The sequence below is a fragment of the Ixodes scapularis genome, unplaced genomic scaffold (genome assembly GCF_016920785.2).
Source record: "Ixodes scapularis isolate PalLabHiFi unplaced genomic scaffold, ASM1692078v2 PGA_scaffold8__174_contigs__length_109621045, whole genome shotgun sequence".
NCBI lineage: Eukaryota > Metazoa > Arthropoda > Arachnida > Ixodida > Ixodidae > Ixodes > Ixodes scapularis.
In genome coordinates, this window is record NW_024609883.1 from 45,333,996 (window position 1) to 45,352,954 (window position 18,959).

Consider the following 18,959-nt stretch of genomic DNA (forward strand, 5'->3'; position numbering starts at 1 on the left):
GTCATGAGATCACTTGACACCGTGACGTCACGAACTGCCACGTTATGCGACGTCGCAGAGCACGTGACCTCAGGACGTCACGTGACAACATTGTTTTGCGTTGCAACATGACGCGATGTGTGTCGTTTGTGCTAGGGCTGCCCCAGCCACATTGGCCTCACTTACAAACCCCACACGGGGTGTGGGGTTTGCAGTCAACATATTCTATGATTGCGGTCTTTGGCAGCATCATCAAGCTTTTCTAATGCTTTTTTTTTTGTACTTGACTGAATATGGTTTTATGGTGGAGCCTGAGCGAGTTTGTGTGTTCTCGTATCAGCACCCTACACACTCGTTGAAATCTTGCCTGAAAGGGTGCCAACATTTACATGTGAAATCTGGCACACGTCAGCTGGCTCACCTCACCTGGCTCGGCCGTGAATCTTGCGAACTGTACAATATTTTCTCAGATTTCGGGGTGTTTCAAGGAGCTTAAACAGTAAGCTTGATGAACACATGGAAGGGCCTCCTTGGAAATGCTTATACTTCCTGACTTTTGTGTTACGATCCCGATGGATCCTGTTCGGGAGATAAAGGAGGGTGCTAAGGTCTTTTAAGAGTGGCAACAGCAATGAAAGAGGAGGGGAGGATTTCTTCCCCTTCCCCCGTATGTTTACATGTAAGTGTCTGAAATGTCAGGTGGGCGATTGCCTCCCCTGTCCTCCCCTGTTCTCCACTGTAACCCTATTTAAAATGGTCAGGTAAACTGCCTGCCACGTCTACTACCCTCTCTTGTTCTTAACCTTTCTACCTTAATAGCTTGTGCATCTAAGGTGCTGGGCAAGAGTCGGAGTTTGTTGGTGCCTCTCCACAGACGCTTTCTGAAATTCAGTGTTGTCTAGCAGCTGAAACAGCAGTCTGTCAACTGGATATTAAATATATTGCAGTATTTCATAGTGCAGTCTTACTTTCCTGTGTCACCGGCGGACAGGATTGTGTTCTTCAATGCTCACATCATGCATGATTTATTTCAGTTTTGACAGCAACAAACAAAACCACCTGTCTGTACTATGCACTGGCCTAAGCTCTTGTCAACACGTTTACTTAACTCGAGTCCGCGGGAAAAGTTCACAGAGTGCTCGTGTCCGACATGCCGCCCGCTTTGGAGCGTATGTCTTCATCTTCTTTCTTTATCGGTCCCGAAAAAGTCGTTATTAGTACGGCAGAGACACTATACACTCAAATAACGACAGTGATCGTCGAATCACTATTGTCATCAAAGATTTTGAAGTCGGTTGCCATGCTGCATTTGTGCGAGTCCTACCACGTCTGCCCAGCTCGTCTAGCAAGCCGAGGGTTTCTCTTGGACGCGTTTCCTACTTCATTCTTTTTTGGCCATTTCGCATTGGCATTTGTCGTAACGCCGTGCAATCTTCTCATTCCAGCGGCTCCAAGACTTTGCCCTGCTGCTCAACGAGCGAGACATGCAGGGCTGCACGGCAATGCACTACGCCTCCCGTAACGGCCAGCTCAAGACGATAGAAGGCCTCCTCCAGTTCGGGGCCATCGTCAACCTCAAGAACAACGAAAACCAGTCGCCGCTACACTTCGCTGCGAGGTACGATATTGTTGTGCACGGTCAGCTTGTTCAATTGCTTTTGAAAGGCACGGTGATGTGCTGAACGGTTTGTTCAATTGCTTTTGAAAGGCACGGTGATGTGCTGAACGGTCCATCAAAAGGCTACACCAAACTTCAAGATGTTGGTAAACTGTGCCGCTGTAGTATTCGCGACTTCTGCAAAATCAATGGCACCTAGCGGCTAGAACAGAAAGTAGTAGATGCCGATTTGCTCGCCGGCTTTCTTGGGTGAATTGGATGTTCACAGTTTTCGGCGGTCTAGAAGTGAAGTTGTCGACGTAACTGGCAATACATTCAGCGACTCTGATGCACTAAAAAAAAAAGTGGGCGTACACGCCTATGTCCTTATGTGAAACTGGCTATCCTATTCCCAAGCTTTATTTAACTTCAAGACATGGGTGGCCCTGCGAATTTGAGCCTTGGTACAGTTTTTATGCTCTGGGGTGCTCTAGAATGGCATGTGATCCGATCTGATAGAACCCGAAAAACTTAAAACTGAGCAAATGAACAAGACAAAGGCAAAGCGGTATCTAGTTGAGTTTAGATCCTACAGTTTTGGGCAGCACACTCTTGGTTAGAGAGGAGAAAATCTGAAGGACGTACAGAAATAGATGGGCAAGTAAGAAAGACGAGAAACAACTTTATTGCAGCTAATCCGATACTCGCGTATGGGGAAGCAAGCAAACAAATATATCTACTTGTGCTTGAATTATTTTTTTTTGTGTTAAATGTTCTGCGGAAAGAGCATGCATCTGCTGTGCAGAGGTTGGTGGATAAGTGCCACATTTTGCCTAGTCCCATTTCAATTTCACTAAGATTTTGATGATTTGGAAATTTCTTTCTCAAAAGCATAATTTAAAAGAAATACAAGCTCATTTATAGCTACCCTTTTTAGGGATGCATAGTGTACCAATGGACACCTACTGAATCTGCAAAAGTCTCTAGAATCTCATTGTTCAGGAAGACCCAATTGGTAACTTCCACCCAACAGTGAAAGGATGCACCATCTTTGTTCCTGGGAACTGCGCCGAGATTAGATGAGAACTGACTACGCTTACGACGCTCGTTGTCAGGTACGGGCGTTACAACACGGTGCGTCACCTGTTGGAAAGCAAGAAGGGTCACCTAATCATCAACGAAATGGACGGCGAGGGCAAGACGCCCCTGCACATAGCCTCGCAGAATGGCCACACGCGCGTCGTACATCTACTTCTTGTGAAGGGAGCACTTCTGCACAGGTGAGCAACATCACCTGCTCACACTGGTTTGTGGGTTCTAGAACCTTTCTTATTCTTACGGATCCATTTTTTTCACGAACTAGTATGTGCACCCTGGATTTTTTCGGTCAAAGATTGGAGTCGTCTGTCCACCCCTTTCTGCAGAAATTCAGTCGCCACTGTCTGTCTGTGTTTTCCTGTGCTCTGCCTTTCGTGTTTGGGGTTTGGCACTAGACTGATGTTTGAAAAGAGTTAATTGGTGTTTTGTGCCTTTAGCTTGGTTTTCTCTCGTAGCGAATGGCCTCACGTCGCTGGGGTTAGCCTGGAAATGTGGTCATTCAAAATCTAAGTAAAATGAGATTATCTCGTCCCGATGAATTTTCTGTTCAGTCATGCTCTTGGGAGACAATTGCAGAAACCCAGGAAAAGTGAAGTTTTGAAACCTTTCTCCAATAACTAAAACAAACAAAAAAAGACATAAGCTTTTTGTATTTGTTTTTTTCTCAGTTATTTAAGTAAGCCTTGGAGCCAATATTTACTTGATGGCTCTAAAAGTCGCAGTATCATTCTCAATGAGGGAGACAAGGGTTGTCTGGTTTCCAGAAATAGCAACCATTTGATAATAAAGTTGACCTTTGACAGCACTTTTGTCATTCTTGTTTCTAGGGACCACAGGGGAAGGACCCCACTTCACTACGCAGTCACCAACGGGTTCACGCACACCATGGAACAGTTGCTAGCGGTCCATTCCCATCTCTTAGACCAGAGTGACAGGGACGGGGTGAGGGAATTGCTCACTATGTTCACACTTTTGCTCTGTTTTAGGAATGAACGGGCGGTTCTTGCGGGATGGTTGTTCTCAGGAAGCATACCTAGGATTTGCAAGCTGCTGGTTGCTTCATGCATGCTGTGCCTGTGACTGTGATGTAGATTAGCTTTGCTCGGGCTTTAAATTAGCATAGTTTATGCATGTGAATTTGTTCATACAGGTTTTACGATTTTTCTTTATATAGTTTGCTTCTTTTTTAGAAGTCTGGGTATTGCAACATCTAAAAAAACAACAAAGTAGCACAAACAGTGCTACTTTACACTTAGGACACTGGGCACTAACTGCTCACGTCCATGCTATTTTTAGTGCGCTACCATTGCAACCAAAGCCAATATATGTAGAGGATTCCCAAAATTTTCAGTAACATTCATGCTGTGTAAATGCCAGGCTGCTTATAGCACATGACCAACCCAACAAAAACATGTGAAAATACGAGTCTTTTATAAAGGGTTGTTGCAACACAGCAGATACATTATGCTACACCCCACCAATAAAGGTTGATCCAAAATGTAATGTGCTCTATATGTTCTTTATTTTTTTTACACAATCACAGGTATCCTTATGAACTGCGCATAATATTGTATAATGACATCATTGTGAGGGTATCAAGATCTCAAAATCTGTAGTGCTTTTTCTATGAATCATAATTCAGTCAATTAGCCATTCATGTACACAAGATAAAGAGGTGATGAAAATGCTATTTGCTTCTTATAAACTGATATTTATAAGAGCCCTTTTTTTTGGCAATGAATTCCTGAGTGAGCACTGCTTTGTATTTATGGGCAGCAAAAGCAAACCTCTTAGAAAAAATGAGCACCTTGTTCCTGGCAAGGACATATCCTCTGGTGCATCCCATCAGGATCAGAAAAACTAAAATAAAATATTGAGGTTAATGGTCCAAAAAGGCATCATACTATAGCAATGAACTCTCTGTCTAATTCCAAAACATCCTACTATAGTACTGAAATTCTATGTCCAACTCCGATTCCATAGGAAGTCAGGGCTGTCTCTGATTAATTTTGGTTTTTGAGAAACGCCTCTCTTACGGATAATGGATGGAGTGTTTTTAATTGTTTCCGTAACGTTCCTCTTGTGACTGGCCAGAACACAGCTCTGCACCTAGCTGCGATGCACAATAAGTCGAACACGGCCTCGCTCCTGCTGAACCTCAACTGCAAGATTGCCCACAACGAGCAGGACTTCACCCCGATAGACTATGCGCTCCACTACAAGCACAGCGAGGTGGCCATGGCGATGGTGACTCACCCCACCAGGTGAGGCGCTGCGGACATCGCCTGCATCTCGTACCGTTTCAGCCTATCTTCGTCCTTGTGGTTCTTTTGGTGCTGCTGTCTTGCACGTCGCTCACAGACCTTGAGCAAGCGCAGATTTCTCCGCTCGATCCTGGGTCCCATACCAACCAACTTTTTGCTATCCGCTGCCCTGGTACACTTGTGTTGGACTGAGGCCTCTAGGGCTGCGGCCTTGTTTGTGTATTTCGAAAATTGTTTAACTCTAAGATGCTAAAGGGGCTATTCTTCAAGTAATGTTCCTTCAGTCGTATTGTTGCATTGGATCACCGTTGCCAATGGCTGCCAGGTTTTGTCGATGCGGCCAACAGGAAAGTCAGGTGGCACTTTTTATTTCCCTTGTTAAAGCAGTTTACGACAGAGCAGAATGACATTGCTGGAGTATCCTTAGAGTGAATCTAAAATTAAAGGAGTCACATTTCCGAACCGTAACTGTCACCTATAGCGCTTGCCAGTCTCTATCTGGGCTACCAAATGGCGGTGTCCACGAGTCGCTCGCGCGTGTAAACAAATGTCACGCGACAAGAATGGACGAACAATCATATTTGTATCATAGACAATCAGTGACAAGAGTGTTGGTTTTTTGAGCATTGCTCCAAAGCTACTCTTATTTAATGGTACAGTGTTGTAAACTCATTGCAAGAGACCTTGACACTAGTGATGAAGATTTTGGTCTGTTGCAAAGGAGTATACAGAGTGCAGTCACCCTTACTACGGACTTGGACGTGGATTATGACCAGAGTCTGTTCTCACCAGTGAGACTGATGAAATGTGAATGGATATATTAGAAAAGAACTGGTTTATTGAAACTTCTTAACTTTGAAAGGTAGGATTTTTTTATCGAGTTGCGCCGATGATCGCCGTCACCGCACGCTTTGGGTGGTGCGGGGCTCACAGGGTGCCAAGCGCGATGACAGCAGTTTGCAAAATGGATGCCATCGCTACCGAACCAAAGTAGCATAATGTCCGAAGTAATGACTGCCATCTAAGAGTCCACCATGAAGGAATTGTGAACCACTTACAAAATCCCTAGTATAGTCCATTATATCTGAATGTATGTTCTAACAGAATCTGTAATAAGCAAAGTTGGCTGAATGGCATGGACAGGAAGACTAGCCAAACTTCACAAATCGGTATGTTATGACCGAACGTCTGCTGTAACCAGGTCTGCTGTAACAATGTTATATCATAAATGCTTACTAGATTTTATTTTCTTGGCACCTATTGGCTTCAAAGTGCATCTGATACTACATCTGTTTATTTGTTTGCAGGAGCGAGGAGGTAATGAGTTGCCGGACCAAGCGATACACCTGCCTCGTGGAGGGACTCACGGCCGTGATGCCCGAAGTCATGATGGTGCATTACTCCTTTATTTAACTAAGTTTGGTCGAGTACCCTAGAGGCCCTCTCGGAGTTTAGTACGTTGATCAGCGTGGAAAGCACTTTCGTGTGCGTACCGTGCTCGCGCAAAGGAAAAGCTCAAGCTTCCTTCACCCGTTCCAATGTTGTCAATCTTTTCGGAGGTGAGTGCCACGGGGGCTCTAACCTATGCGGCGGGTCAAAGGGACTGGGGCATCACCGCCCTGCGATCGACCGGCTTCGTACTGCTGACAAACCGCAGGAGTCAGCAATGTCCTGTCCCCTTGGTCCCACTTGCTCCTGCCGTGTACTAGATTTGGGCCTCCAGTGTACCCTAAGATCGCCGTACGGTCATTGATAGGATTAGGATGGCAGGTAAAGCCTCGGTTACCTTGTCTTTGGCGTGGGCTTTCTACCTTCGACAACACTTCCACGTCTTGCGAGCCTCGAGCACATGCTGGAGGCTGCGGGGCATTCGAAAGAGAGGCCCCGCCGTACTCGTCCCGTCTGTGACTACAGCAGAAGGAAACTGTTAGCAAAGAACAATTCCACACTTGTGCCTCTATCTCCTATACTCCGTTTCGCTTTAAAGGGCAACTCCGGTTCATTTTTGGTTTTGAAGAAGCAATGCAGTCCTCTTCAGTATCGCCTAGGAAGACCACACGTGAAATGTTACGACGCAGTTCTGTCTAAATGTTTCTTAAACGGTCTGGCAAACTTTGCAACTCGCCAAGTTGCCGAAATCGGCTGACTTGAGCGGGCGAATTCAGGCGCAACCAACAGCGCAGTCAAGGCTACGGCATGGGCGGAGCTAACATTAAGCTAAACGTCATTATCATGGCCCCCTTTTGCTTGTTTTCACTTCTCCGGGCGAGCGTAGCGCATGACGTCAGCAACGTTGCCTCTCGGCGCTCAGCGGTGTCCACGTGATTGGTGTAATGCGCCTGCGCAGCGCGTTTCTTGGGAGCCGTCTGGCCGCCCGCCGTGGTCCCGCCGTTACCGCCGTCTTCCGCGTCACAACCGCTGTCGTCGTCTCACCGATTGTGATTATTGTCTCTCGGAGTTTCGTCCACACTGCGGACAGACACCACGTGTGCAGACTTATGCCGCAGTTGTGCAGACGTCGTCGAATGCCGTAGACACCAAAACGTGGCGAAGAGTGCGGTGCAGACGACACTCGCGCCTGCCACACGCCCGCCCCAATCCCGCCCGTCTTTGGGCCGAGGATCACGTGACATCTCGTACCACGTGATGGCCATGTACTTGGCGACCCGAGGCCAATGTTGCTGGGCAGAGCCGAAGTTTCGGTTTCGATTTCCGCTCGTGTTTAAAATTAGATTTAAAAATATATATCCCATTTTTCGCGAAGCAAACGACGTAGTGTGTTTTATTAGGGCTTTTTAATTCGAAATCAATCATTATCCCGAAATCTCTGGAATTGAGTGGAGTTGCCCTTTAAGCCTTTGCGGTCATGTGTCGGGCCACGCCCGACATTGAAGAAACACGCTTCCGGTCCGCTGTCGGGCGTCGCCCGACACGCGTTCCCGCGCCCTTTTAAACGTGCTCCTTCGCTCCTTTTTTGCTGGATTGGTGGCGCCATCTCTAGGAACGTTTATACACTTCACTTTTGAAAGGGTTTTAGTTTTTTCTCATAGAGGGCAGAAGTAACCCTAAACAGTCTAAACAACGGAGGAGCGCGCAAATTTCAATTTCGCTGCCACGAGGGATGGCCACGTTCCAGCCACGCTCGTTTTATGGTAACTCTTTGCGTGATGTAGTTGAAAGTGACGACAATTTCAGTGAAGAGGACAACTATATCCCTCCGTCAGATGATGAAGAGACGTCCTCTGCTGATTTGAGCGAAAGTAGTGATGAAGATGAAACGACTGCTCAAGACAACAACCGCGGAGCCGCTCAGCCACACGCATCCTCCTGGAGTTTGTACACGAACAATCTCCCGGACTTTCCTGTGCTTACCTTCAGTGTGAGTAATCCCGGATCACAAATTGGGCCCTCAAATCTTCAATCTGAACTCCAGTTTTTTCAATTATTTTTCACGGATCAACTGATTGGAGAAATCGTTCACGAAACAAACCGGTATGCGTGCGAGAAGATTTCGTCTGCGGAACCTCTTGCAAAACATTCCATTTGGAAAAGCTGGGAGGACGTCACTGTCGATGAGTTCAAAGCATTTCTCGGAGTCCTTATGAACATGGCTCTGAATCCCAAGCCAGACATCAAAGAGTACTTCAGCGAAGAAATCCTGAAGAAGATGCCTTTTTTTCGACTGGTGTTCACCCGAACAAGATTTCTGCAAATTTTCTGGATGCTGCACGTTTCTCCTCCTCCGCAAGGTCCATCAGGACAGCCGACACGTGGCAGCAAGGTGAGAAACGTTGTCAGCTACATTGATTCAAAGTGCAGAGAGCATTTCAAGCCCGGTCCGAAGATTTGCGTAGATGAGAGCACCGTGGGCTTCAAGGGGCGAGTCTCCTTCAAGTGTTACAACCCCCAGAAGCCGACAAAGTGGGGCCTTCGGGTGTACGTACTCGCGGACTGCGCAACTGGGTATGTTTCTGCATTCGAGCCATACTACGGCAGCACTACTACGGAGAGCCTCCCTCGGCTAGACCTTCCTTTCACTTGCCGAATCGTCCTTCACCTTCTCGAGAAAGTGCAGTGCGCTTCGCCTGGAAGGGGGTACCACCTGTACACAGATAGGTTTTATACGTCGCCAACACTCGCCGAGGAGTTGCTTTCGCAGGACGTCAAGCTGACGGGGACTGTGATGACCAACAGAAAAAATATGCCGCAGCAGCTGAAGAAAAAGATGAAGAAGGGTGACGTAGTTGCTTACCGACAAGGGAACTCGTTCATGGCCCTTGCTTGGCAAGATAAGTGCCAAGTAACTATGCTGAGCTCCGCTCACAACCCCTCCATGAAGGCTGTGACGAGAACTCAAGCTCATGGTCAAACTGTGACGCTCCAGAAGCCCGTCGTCATTTGCGACTATACTGAAAACATGGGGCAGTGGACCGAGCCGACCACTACTGCGCAAGCTATGCCTTCTCTCGGAAATCTCTCAAGTGGTGGAGGAAACTTTTTTTCTGGATGCTTGAAGTTTCCATTGTCAACAGCTATCTACTGATGAAAATGCAGTTGGACGCAAATGGACTGAAAGGGCAGAAACACCTGCAGTACCGTCGCAAGCTCATCGAGCAGCTTGTCGGGGACCTCCGAGTGCGACCTAAGAAAAGAGGTCCGGCATCCCAATCCGACTGTGAAGAGCGGCTAGATGGAAGGCAGCACTTTATCTACAAGCTGCCAGAACGCAGCAGCAAGGACTGCGCAGTGTGCAGTGACCGGAAAACTAAAGGGGGCAGGAGAGAGACAGTTTTCTTCTGCAACACCTGCAGCAAGCATCCCGGCCTCCACCCTGGAGAATGCTTCGAGAAGTACCATACACTGACGAAGTTCCGCTAGAAAACGCGAGAAAGCAGGAGCTCTGCAAAAATAAATATTTTATGTTACCTTTGTACGCCGAAATAATTTTATGTTTCCGTGGCCCGTGCATCCAAAATAGTTTCTGACCGGAACGACCATTAAGTTGGTCAGAGCATCTGACCGCAAAGGGTTAAGTGTGAGCGTAGCAAAAGCCACAAAAGCGAGCTCCGGGCTTTCAGCGTCCCTGCCAAGCACGCGCATAAACCGAAACGGAGTCTAGGACCCTATTTAAAGGGCAACTCCGCTCAATTCCGAAGATTTCGGGATAATGAGTGATTTCGAATTAAAAAGCCCTAGTAAAAAACTCTACGTCGTTTGCTTCGCGAAACATGGGATATATATTTTTAAATCTAATTTTAAACACGGGCGGAAATCGAAACCGAAACTTCGGCTTTGTCCGGCAACATTGGCCTCGGGCCGCCAAGTACATGGCCATCACGTGGTACGAGATGTCACGTGATCCTCGGCCCAACGACGGGCAGGATGGGGGCGGGCGTGCCGCGTGCGGCAGAGTGTCGTCTGCACCGCACTCTTTGTCACGTTTTGGTGTCTACGGCATTCGACGATGTTTGCACAACTGCAGCATAAGTCTGCGACTTTGCGCAGTTTCGTCCATAGTGTGGACGAAACTCCGAGAGGCAATAATCACAAAAGGTGAGACGACGACGGTGGTTGTGATGCGGAAGACGGCGGTAACGGCGGGACCACGGCAGGTGGTTGGTCTGCTCCCAAGAAGCGCACTGCGCAGGCGCGTACGCCAATCACGTGGACACCGCTGAGCGCCGAGAGGCAACGTTGCTGACGTCATGCGCTACGCTCGATCGGAGAAGTAAAAACAAGCAAAAGGGGGCCATGGTGATGACGTTTAGCTCAATGTTGGCTCCGCCCATGCCGTAGTTTAACTGCGCTGTTGGTTGCGCCTGGATTCGCCTGCTCGAGTCAGCCGATTTCGGCAACTTGGCGAGTTGCAAAGCTTGCCGGACCGCTTAAGAAACATTTAGACAGAACTGCGTCGTAATATTTGACGTGTGGTCTTCCTAGGCGATACTGAAGAGGACTGCATTGTTTTTTCAAAACCAAAAATGAAGCGGAGTTGCCCTTTAAATGAGTAATAAGTGCTCTGCTTATGAAGAAAGCGTACAGATGACCTATCATCTCGATCGACAGAATGCAACGATTGGCTACGGGACAGATGACATCCTGTCGTGGAAATGTTGTCTGTGCAGAGTGATGGGATCATTCCTTTTGATTCCATTACTTGCAGTTTCTTATGTATAGAATGCGATGATCGGCCGTATCTATGCTCTACGGGAAAGTGGACCCACAAGCCTTTTTCTTAAGCACTGCGTCCATTACTCGAGTACATATGATACTAACTCGTCCCAACTCACGGTGCGAATCTCCAAAAATTACCGTGCTTCTGTCCAAACTAAGCCATGAGCGTCTTTGCTTCGCAAACTACTCTGTGCAGCGATGCTGGGAACTTTGATTTGTAGGGTTTGTTAATATATCTTTCTTGTCTTCCTCAGGCCGTGCTGGATAGGGGCATCACCAAGTCGAAGTATAGCCACGACTCCACGTCTTATTACGTGAGTTGGATTAGCACTTGCTCTCGCGACACTGCACATGGCTCACTTAAAATCTTCAGCTTGCCAGCACACCTGTACGGGCCGGCTAGGTTTCGACCACTGAAATTAGTTTCGTTCGATCCCTGCATTTCTTCTAACGTTTTCACGTACAAAATATAGGAAACTCGGCTATTTCATGTAATAAATGATTGAAGAATGCAGTGAGGTGACCAGATAGTAGTGATAAGTGGAGATTTCACTGTCAGCAGTAGTTTGTTTTGTTCCACTCTTTCCCGAGGTGCTACCAGGTGCTGTTTTTATTCTTTTGTAACAAAAATTTCACGGTGAGTGTCCTGGCTGTTGCAGTTTGTAAGATAGGGGAAGGATAGTTTTTGTTATGGCAGCAGAGACCGTGAAAAGCACTACAGTGAAACCCGTTTAGAACGAACCCATGTACAGCGAATTATTGTCGGTATCGAATTCACGAAAAATTTTAATAAAAATGGATGTAAAAAGTACTTTTTATAACGAACAACATATTGGCTAGATCAAACTTTTTCCCTCCAGGAAAGCATCCAAAACGCGCACACAATCGTCTTCTAGCCTGTCCCTTTCCCCCAAAAAGAAGTAGGAAAGAAAGAAAATTCCAAAAGCTCAAGTTGCGAACAAAATTGAGTAAAGAGAAGTGATTCAGAAGAGGAGGAAGCTAAAAAGTACTTTTGCACGCATGCAAAAAAAAAAGAAAAAGTTTTTAGTGCGTTTTTACAAGGTGGAAGTGAAAAGATGAGAAAGAAAGAGAAGCTCTCGCGTTACAACGAACGCATTGTGAAAGTTCGTTGTAAATGGTTTTTGCTATATCGAACTACTTGCTTTATCAAACTGATCGTAGCGTTTCCTGCTGTTCGTTATAAGCGGGTTTGACTGTACTCTAAGGTCATATAAATTGGCTTGTTCACTCTTGTTTTGGTGGAAAGGGTAAAAGCATAAAGTGCAAGGTTATATATCTTGCTTGGGCCTTTATGTTTGTTATTCTTTCTGTTTAGTAGTACTTCCTCAACAAACTGGAATGCTGAAATTTTCTATTTTTTTAATGTATGATGCAACAATTTCCCACATTAAAATAAAGACACAGAATAGCTTTTTCACAGTAAAACCAATGAAGCTATAAAATCTTTGCTTCAGGAATATCACTACCGTTCTTCAAGCTGTACTTCAAGCTTGCCAGAACTGTAAAGGGAAAATTATAGTTCTGTAACTTTGGTATACTCTGTTCACCCCTAAGCAGAAACTGCAGTGGAAGCTATGCCCTCATTGGACCAGTCATATGCCTCTCTTTCGCCACGTCATCACGCTCCCGGCCATATTCACATGCTGAGAGCCGGGTCAGGTGATGCGAAGGAGGCAACCAATTGGTCCCAAGAGTGCGTAGCTCCTACCGTAGTCTCTGTTCGAGTGCGAACAAAGCACTATAGTGGCCATTGACGTGTATTGTCATGTGTATAACAAAGCATGCTGTACACCTTGCTGCCTGATAAAAGAATATGGATATAGTGAAGTTGTTACAAGGTTGTCATGCTCACAGAGACATTTCAGATACACTCTGTGACACTGTTAGTGTGAACGAGAAATCGCCAGTCTTCTGTTTTTTTCTTTGAATTTGAGGACTCATCAAAACTACTAATGTGACACAAAATTGCTCGTTTGTGCTCGCTCATACCCTTTCAAAGTAAAACGCCAAAAAGTGCCAACGTCGTGTTCGTGCTAACAGTGTTGTACAATGTATATACTAAAGCTGCTTTTTTAAAATGACTTTACTGCGCATAGTTCTACCGCAAGGGTGGCCAGGCTGACCCGACCTAAGAGCCGCAAACGAAACCACGAAACTTCTAAGAGCCGCGGGGGGGGGACAAACTTAAATTTTGTTCAGAGTCTGACTGTACGTAGGGGGGCACAAGGCTGTACGACTGTACGTATGGGGGTACAAGGCTGCCAAACCGTGAGCCGTGCTTTATTTTGAAATATTTTTTTTTCCTGGGGAAACGCGGAAAGGCGCGCAGGGGGGGGGGGGGGGGGGGGGAGGGGTGCTTTGTTGAGGGACCTGCGAGCCGCACTTGGACCAGCAAAGAGCCGCATGCGGCTCGCGAGCCGCGGTTTGGCCACCACTGTTCTACCGTGTAGTTCGCTTCACAAAAAGAAAAAAAAAAAGAAAGTCAGAACGATGTTATAGGAATCCTTCAACCACTGAATGGAACCATGAAACAAATGTTGCATTGTGAATGCAGGTCAAGCACAGTTTTCAAGCTTTACAAAACACGGAGGGCGTAGGCGACATTGTACCTGAAACAGACCAGCCGTTGCCTGTCATGAATGTGAGTGTTTGGAAACTTGCATCCTTCTATACACGACGCCACGGCCCTCAGCCAAACTACTGAATTGTCTGGAAACTACGGCAGTTTTCACCTTGGTAAACTTTGTCACCGTAAGCAGCACTGATACATGTAAAAGAAAAAAAAGGAAAAAGTGTAAAAGGTTAGAAATTTAAACACGTGGTATGTGTTTCAATTATTCCAAAATGTCATTACCCCTAGGTCTCATGTATGGGTGGCATCTCCAGTTGCCCATCTTTTCGACTGGTCCGTGGGTTTTAGGAAGAAGTAGACATATCCAGCGACTTGGTGCTTGGAGGCTTCTCCGATTCCACGTCCATCCTTTAGGCCCCCTGAGCAACCTGATTGGTTGAGTCCTAACGTCGACAGCGCAGCTCTGGTACTTCAATGTACCCCTAAGAAAAACCTTCGCATAGTGTGGCGGAAAGATTCCAGACCAGGTAATCTAAGGACTGTGACGATGTAGAGAAAGCCACTCATCAAGCCGGCAGCCGGTAGCAACGGAGCAAGTTTGCTTCAGTTTGTTACTGGCTGCCGGCTTGATGAGTGGCTTCCTATACAATTTAGCAAGTATGTGGTGCCCTCTGGATTGGTAGTTTTAAAGTTAAGTGCACCACTCTACAGATTCCACCACATAAATGATATTCTGTCGGTAAGTAACTGCGGCTAATGCATCTGTTTTGTCCTTTTTTTCCCCTATTTCTAGATCATGGTGCGGTACGGGCGAGAGGAGCTCTTGTCTCACCCCCTCTGCGTCAAGTACCTCGAAACAAAATGGTATTTAAACTCTAGTTGTGATTCTTATACGTTTAGCCTTCCTTGCATGATAGCATCTATAATGAATCTAGCACTTTTACAAGACATGGTGTGTCAAAGGCACTTAACTTCGATCAAGCTTAGGTACATGAACTGCAATTCAGGGACTAGAATAGAGACTGGAATACAGAAACTGGAATACGCTAACTGAAATACAGGGACCGGAATACAGTGACTGGAATATAGACACTGGTATTTAAGCTAGAATACATAAACTGAAAGACAAACTGGAACACAAGGGCATTTTGAGACAGGATTTGACGAGGGAAATCATATCGCCCATTTTGTGACGTCTCGTAATTGTCGCTGTCCGACACTTGTAATGGATTGATGCATGTAATGAAACTGTTCCTCTCTCGCACTTCCATCCAGGAATTCCTACGGAATGTACTTCCACATGTTGAACCTGGCGGTGTACACGGTGTTTCTGGCGTTCCTCACCACCAACGCGGTGCAACTGATGAGCGACAAGTCAGAACGGGGCAATGCTTCCAAGGTGACCTCGGAGCAGATCGTCACTGCTTTCGTCAAGCCCTCTAATGTGAGCCCTGCGCACTTTGCGTCTGACCCGTCATGAAACTCATTCCTCTGCCATATAGTCTTTCATACTTCTAGCTATGCTGCCATTATACAGTGTTTACTGAAATGTGAAATGAGATTTTTACGCAAATTTTGTTCTCTGAAGTTGACACTCGCATTGTAATCGAATGGTCGTGAAATTGATCTGGTCGGTGTCGCCATCTTCGAGTAACATTAACCTTCTGGGTTCCCGCGGTTTTTCAGCCCGATGTAGGCAACACATGCCTCTTATTACTTGAAACAAGAACCATGGAACTGCGCGAAAAGGCGTCCGTGTTGCGCCTGAAAAATCGCCATAAAAAAAAAACAAAGAAACTTTCAGCCTTTCCATTTTGGTGAAGAAGGAAGACCAGCGAAGCTGTACTATGGTGGGTATGAAGTAATGGTTGACCGCAAGTCGGCAAGCCAGAGTGGAAAGGCTGGAAAGGTTGCCGGTGCCGCCGACATCCGCTGGAAATGGAGAGGTCCTGGGTTCGATACCCGGACCAGGTGGATTTTTTCGGTCGCGCACCAGTCACCTAGCTGTGTTTGGAGATTTGTGTTTGTCCTTTGTCCCTCTTGTTCCCCTTCTCCAGGGATTATTTTTATCATTCTTGTCCTGCTCGCTTTCACCTTTGCATTTAATTGCATTATAATTATAACTTTAAGAAAGTGTTGGTTTAATCCAGACTGGACGAACCCGAATATTTCTGAATATGCAAGTTTAATGAAGCCCGTGCAAAATGATTGTCATAGTGCTCAAAGCTCAATGCCTTGTGTTGTAATGTCACTATATATTTAACCGCCTTTACAGTGGTCAGGGAAGAGACCTTTTGCGAAATCCCCCAAGCACCCCGGCCCGCGCGCGAGGAATTGTGGGAGAGACTGTCCCTGGCCTGGCCGCTCTGCCTTGAGATCGCATTGCCTTGTCGCTCGCCTCCTCTTAATCCTCTGTTTTTCGATTTCATTACCTATTTTTATCTGTTCCATTGTATTTTTATTGCTTCTATGTGTTTCTATTCTCTTCTGTGTGCAATATTTCTTGTATATATAGTATACTATTTGTGTCTTTATTTCGCCTTTTTCGACGGGAGCGCCGACAGACAACACGCCATTTCACACGTCATTCCCTGGGTGAGTACTACCGTTGCTACTGATTCCTGTCGCGCTGTTAGCTGTTAATTTTGGTTCATTTGACCCGTGTGCAGTCGAGAGGAGCCGTTTATGAACACCCGCACACATGTCATAGGGTATAGGCAGACCTCTGAATCAACAATCGCGACGCGAGAGCCCAGTGCGCTGTGATTTGGCCGCCCGCACTCGCTCCGTTGACTCGCACTGCAGCGTGTGCCATCGAGTGCCGCTTACTTGACCAAAATACAGCACGTCGCTGTCCTTCCAAATGATTTGTCCGAATGTTTGAGAAGCTGAGGCGTATGCAACGCTGCGGCGCCTGACAACTGTTCGCTGTGATGCGATCCCTTCGCAAACGTCGACGGCTCAATGTTGCAGCTTGAATGCGCCTATGGCATGCCTTCAAAATCTATCTGCTAAGCGGTTGTCAGTTGCCAACGCCTTTTTTCAAGTGCAGAGATGTGTTGTCGCGAATCATTTGTCCGAATGCCTGCGAAGCCGTAACACCATTTGTTATATCCAACATGCGGTGCCTGACAAACTGCGCGCAGCGGCGTGAGCCTTTTGCAAGTGCCGGTGGCCCAACGTCGCGGCTTGTATGCGCTTATGGTATGCCTTCTTATTTATCTGGTAAGCGGTTGTCACTTGCAATCACCGTTTTTCAAGTGCAGAAATGTGCTGTCACCCAGGCTGTCATCTTGAAACTCATAGTTCCTTCGATAATTTTATTTCTCGAGTCAAGATCTCGGCATATGCTCGAGTCATGATGTCAGCAACTGACAACCGCCGAGGAGACTGGTCATGAATGCATGCCAAAGGCGCATACAAGCCGCGACGTTGAACCACCGGCGCTTGCTAAGGGCTCGCGCTGCTGCGTGCAGTTGTCAGGCGCCGCAGCGTTGGATATGCCGAATGGTGTTACGGTTTCGCAGGCATCCCGACAAATGATTTACAACGGCAAAGCGGCATGCTGTATTTTAATCAAATTAAGCGGCACTCGAAGGCATACGCTACAGTGCGAGTCAACGGAGCAAGCGCGGGCAACCAAATCACAGCGCACTGGGCTCTCGCGTCGCGATTGTTGATTTAGAGCTCTGCCTATCCCTATGACATGTGCGCGAAGGGTCATGAACGGCTCCTCTCGACTGCACGCGGGTCAAATAAACCAAAATTAACAGCTAACAGCGCGATAGGAATCGGTAGCAACGGTAGTACTCAACCGGGGAACGACACACGAAGCGGCGTGTTGTCCGTCGGCACTCCAGTCGGAATAGGTGAAATGAAGACACAAGTACTATATATATACAAGAAATATTGCACGCAGAAGAGAATAGAAACACTTAGAAGCAATAAAAAATACGCTGGAATAGAAAAAAATAGGTAATGGAATCGAAATACAGAGGATTAAGAGGAGGCAAGCGACAAGGCAATGCGATCTCGAGGCAGAGCGGCCAGGCGAGGGACAATCTCTCCTACAATTCCTCGCGTGCGGGCCGGGGCGCTTAGGGAAATTGCAAATCGCCTATTTCACCTGAAATTGTCAGGGAAAACCTGGAAAAGTCAGGGAATTTCAAAATACTAATTAGCTAGACTCCTTGATCTGGATGCATTGGCTGGAAAAGAATAAACATAGAAAAATCTGTTGGCCGTAATGCTTCAATTATTGTTGTACTTTTAGTAGCCTGTTTGTAATTGCCACAGGGTTCGTTGGAATGCAGACACTAATCGTTGTGAGGCTGTCATTCTCAGCATTTGCAGTATTCTTAAGCCACAAGACAAAGGAGAGTGGATTTGTTTTGTTCTACTTCGTTACATTTTAACACCGAATGTGTTTTATGACTGGCAAGCGACAGAACACGACAGCCGAGCACTGATGTAGCGCTCGTTTCCTCACTGATCGGACACCAGTGCCAGCTGAACCTCTTCCTCGAGTGTCTCTGTGTAACTCCTGGCGTGGGTAAAACATCACGGGTTCGAACCCACAGCGGCGCTCTGCTTCATCAAACTAGCATGCTCAGGCTTCACCAGAGAAAGAACGCGAGAGAGAGCGACAAAAAAAACCCAGAGGGAAAAAAAGCAGACTCTTTTGCCGAGAAAGTTTTGAGTGCTTCGTTTTCTCTTGCCGCGAGCTGGTGCCAGGGTTCTGCTCGGCACTGCCACATTCCAATCATTCTGTTTTCCTCACACTCCGTCTACCGCATCTTGCACTCCTAATGGGCTTCGAGTAAGTAGCACTTACAGTGCAACTGCAGAAGACGGCATTTACAAGTAAGACATCCACGGAGCGCTTGTGCGCTTACCTTGCACGACGCGGGGCCGCTTTGCTCTATCCAGTCTCTGCATCTCTACACGGTTTCTCGACACTAATGGTGTATTTGCACGAGAGATCTTTATCTTTGGCGAGAACCGAGTCTGTCATAATGCTACGGGAAGAAAAAGATGCGAGAAGAAAGAGGCGGTGCAGAAAATTCAAGCAAGCGTCCGCATGATGAAGTCTCATGTAGTTTGTTTGCTGTAGTCTTTCTTTTCGTGAACCTCTTGGCATCCTTCGGGGGCTCATCGAACAACAGGCAGGGGGAAAAAAAAGGAGAAAAAAAGGCAATTCGCATTTGAATGCTGTTGATCGTAATTCTTCCACAAAAAGCAAAGGGACAAAGGA

General features: G+C 46.7%; 1 protein-coding gene across 1 annotated transcript in view; it reads left to right on the plus strand.

Moving 5' to 3' along the window:
• Window positions 1-18,959, plus strand: part of LOC8036046 (transient receptor potential cation channel subfamily A member 1) — a 112,469-nt gene that overhangs the window by 75,350 nt on the left and 18,160 nt on the right. The window contains exons 7-15 of the mRNA XM_040502442.2: window positions 1,425-1,597; window positions 2,692-2,856; window positions 3,502-3,616; window positions 4,769-4,938; window positions 6,246-6,330; window positions 11,367-11,426; window positions 13,688-13,774; window positions 14,499-14,569; window positions 14,981-15,149. Coding sequence (XP_040358376.1) covers window positions 1,425-1,597; window positions 2,692-2,856; window positions 3,502-3,616; window positions 4,769-4,938; window positions 6,246-6,330; window positions 11,367-11,426; window positions 13,688-13,774; window positions 14,499-14,569; window positions 14,981-15,149 — 1,095 coding nt within the window. The remainder of the gene's footprint in view (window positions 1-1,424; window positions 1,598-2,691; window positions 2,857-3,501; window positions 3,617-4,768; window positions 4,939-6,245; window positions 6,331-11,366; window positions 11,427-13,687; window positions 13,775-14,498; window positions 14,570-14,980; window positions 15,150-18,959) is intronic.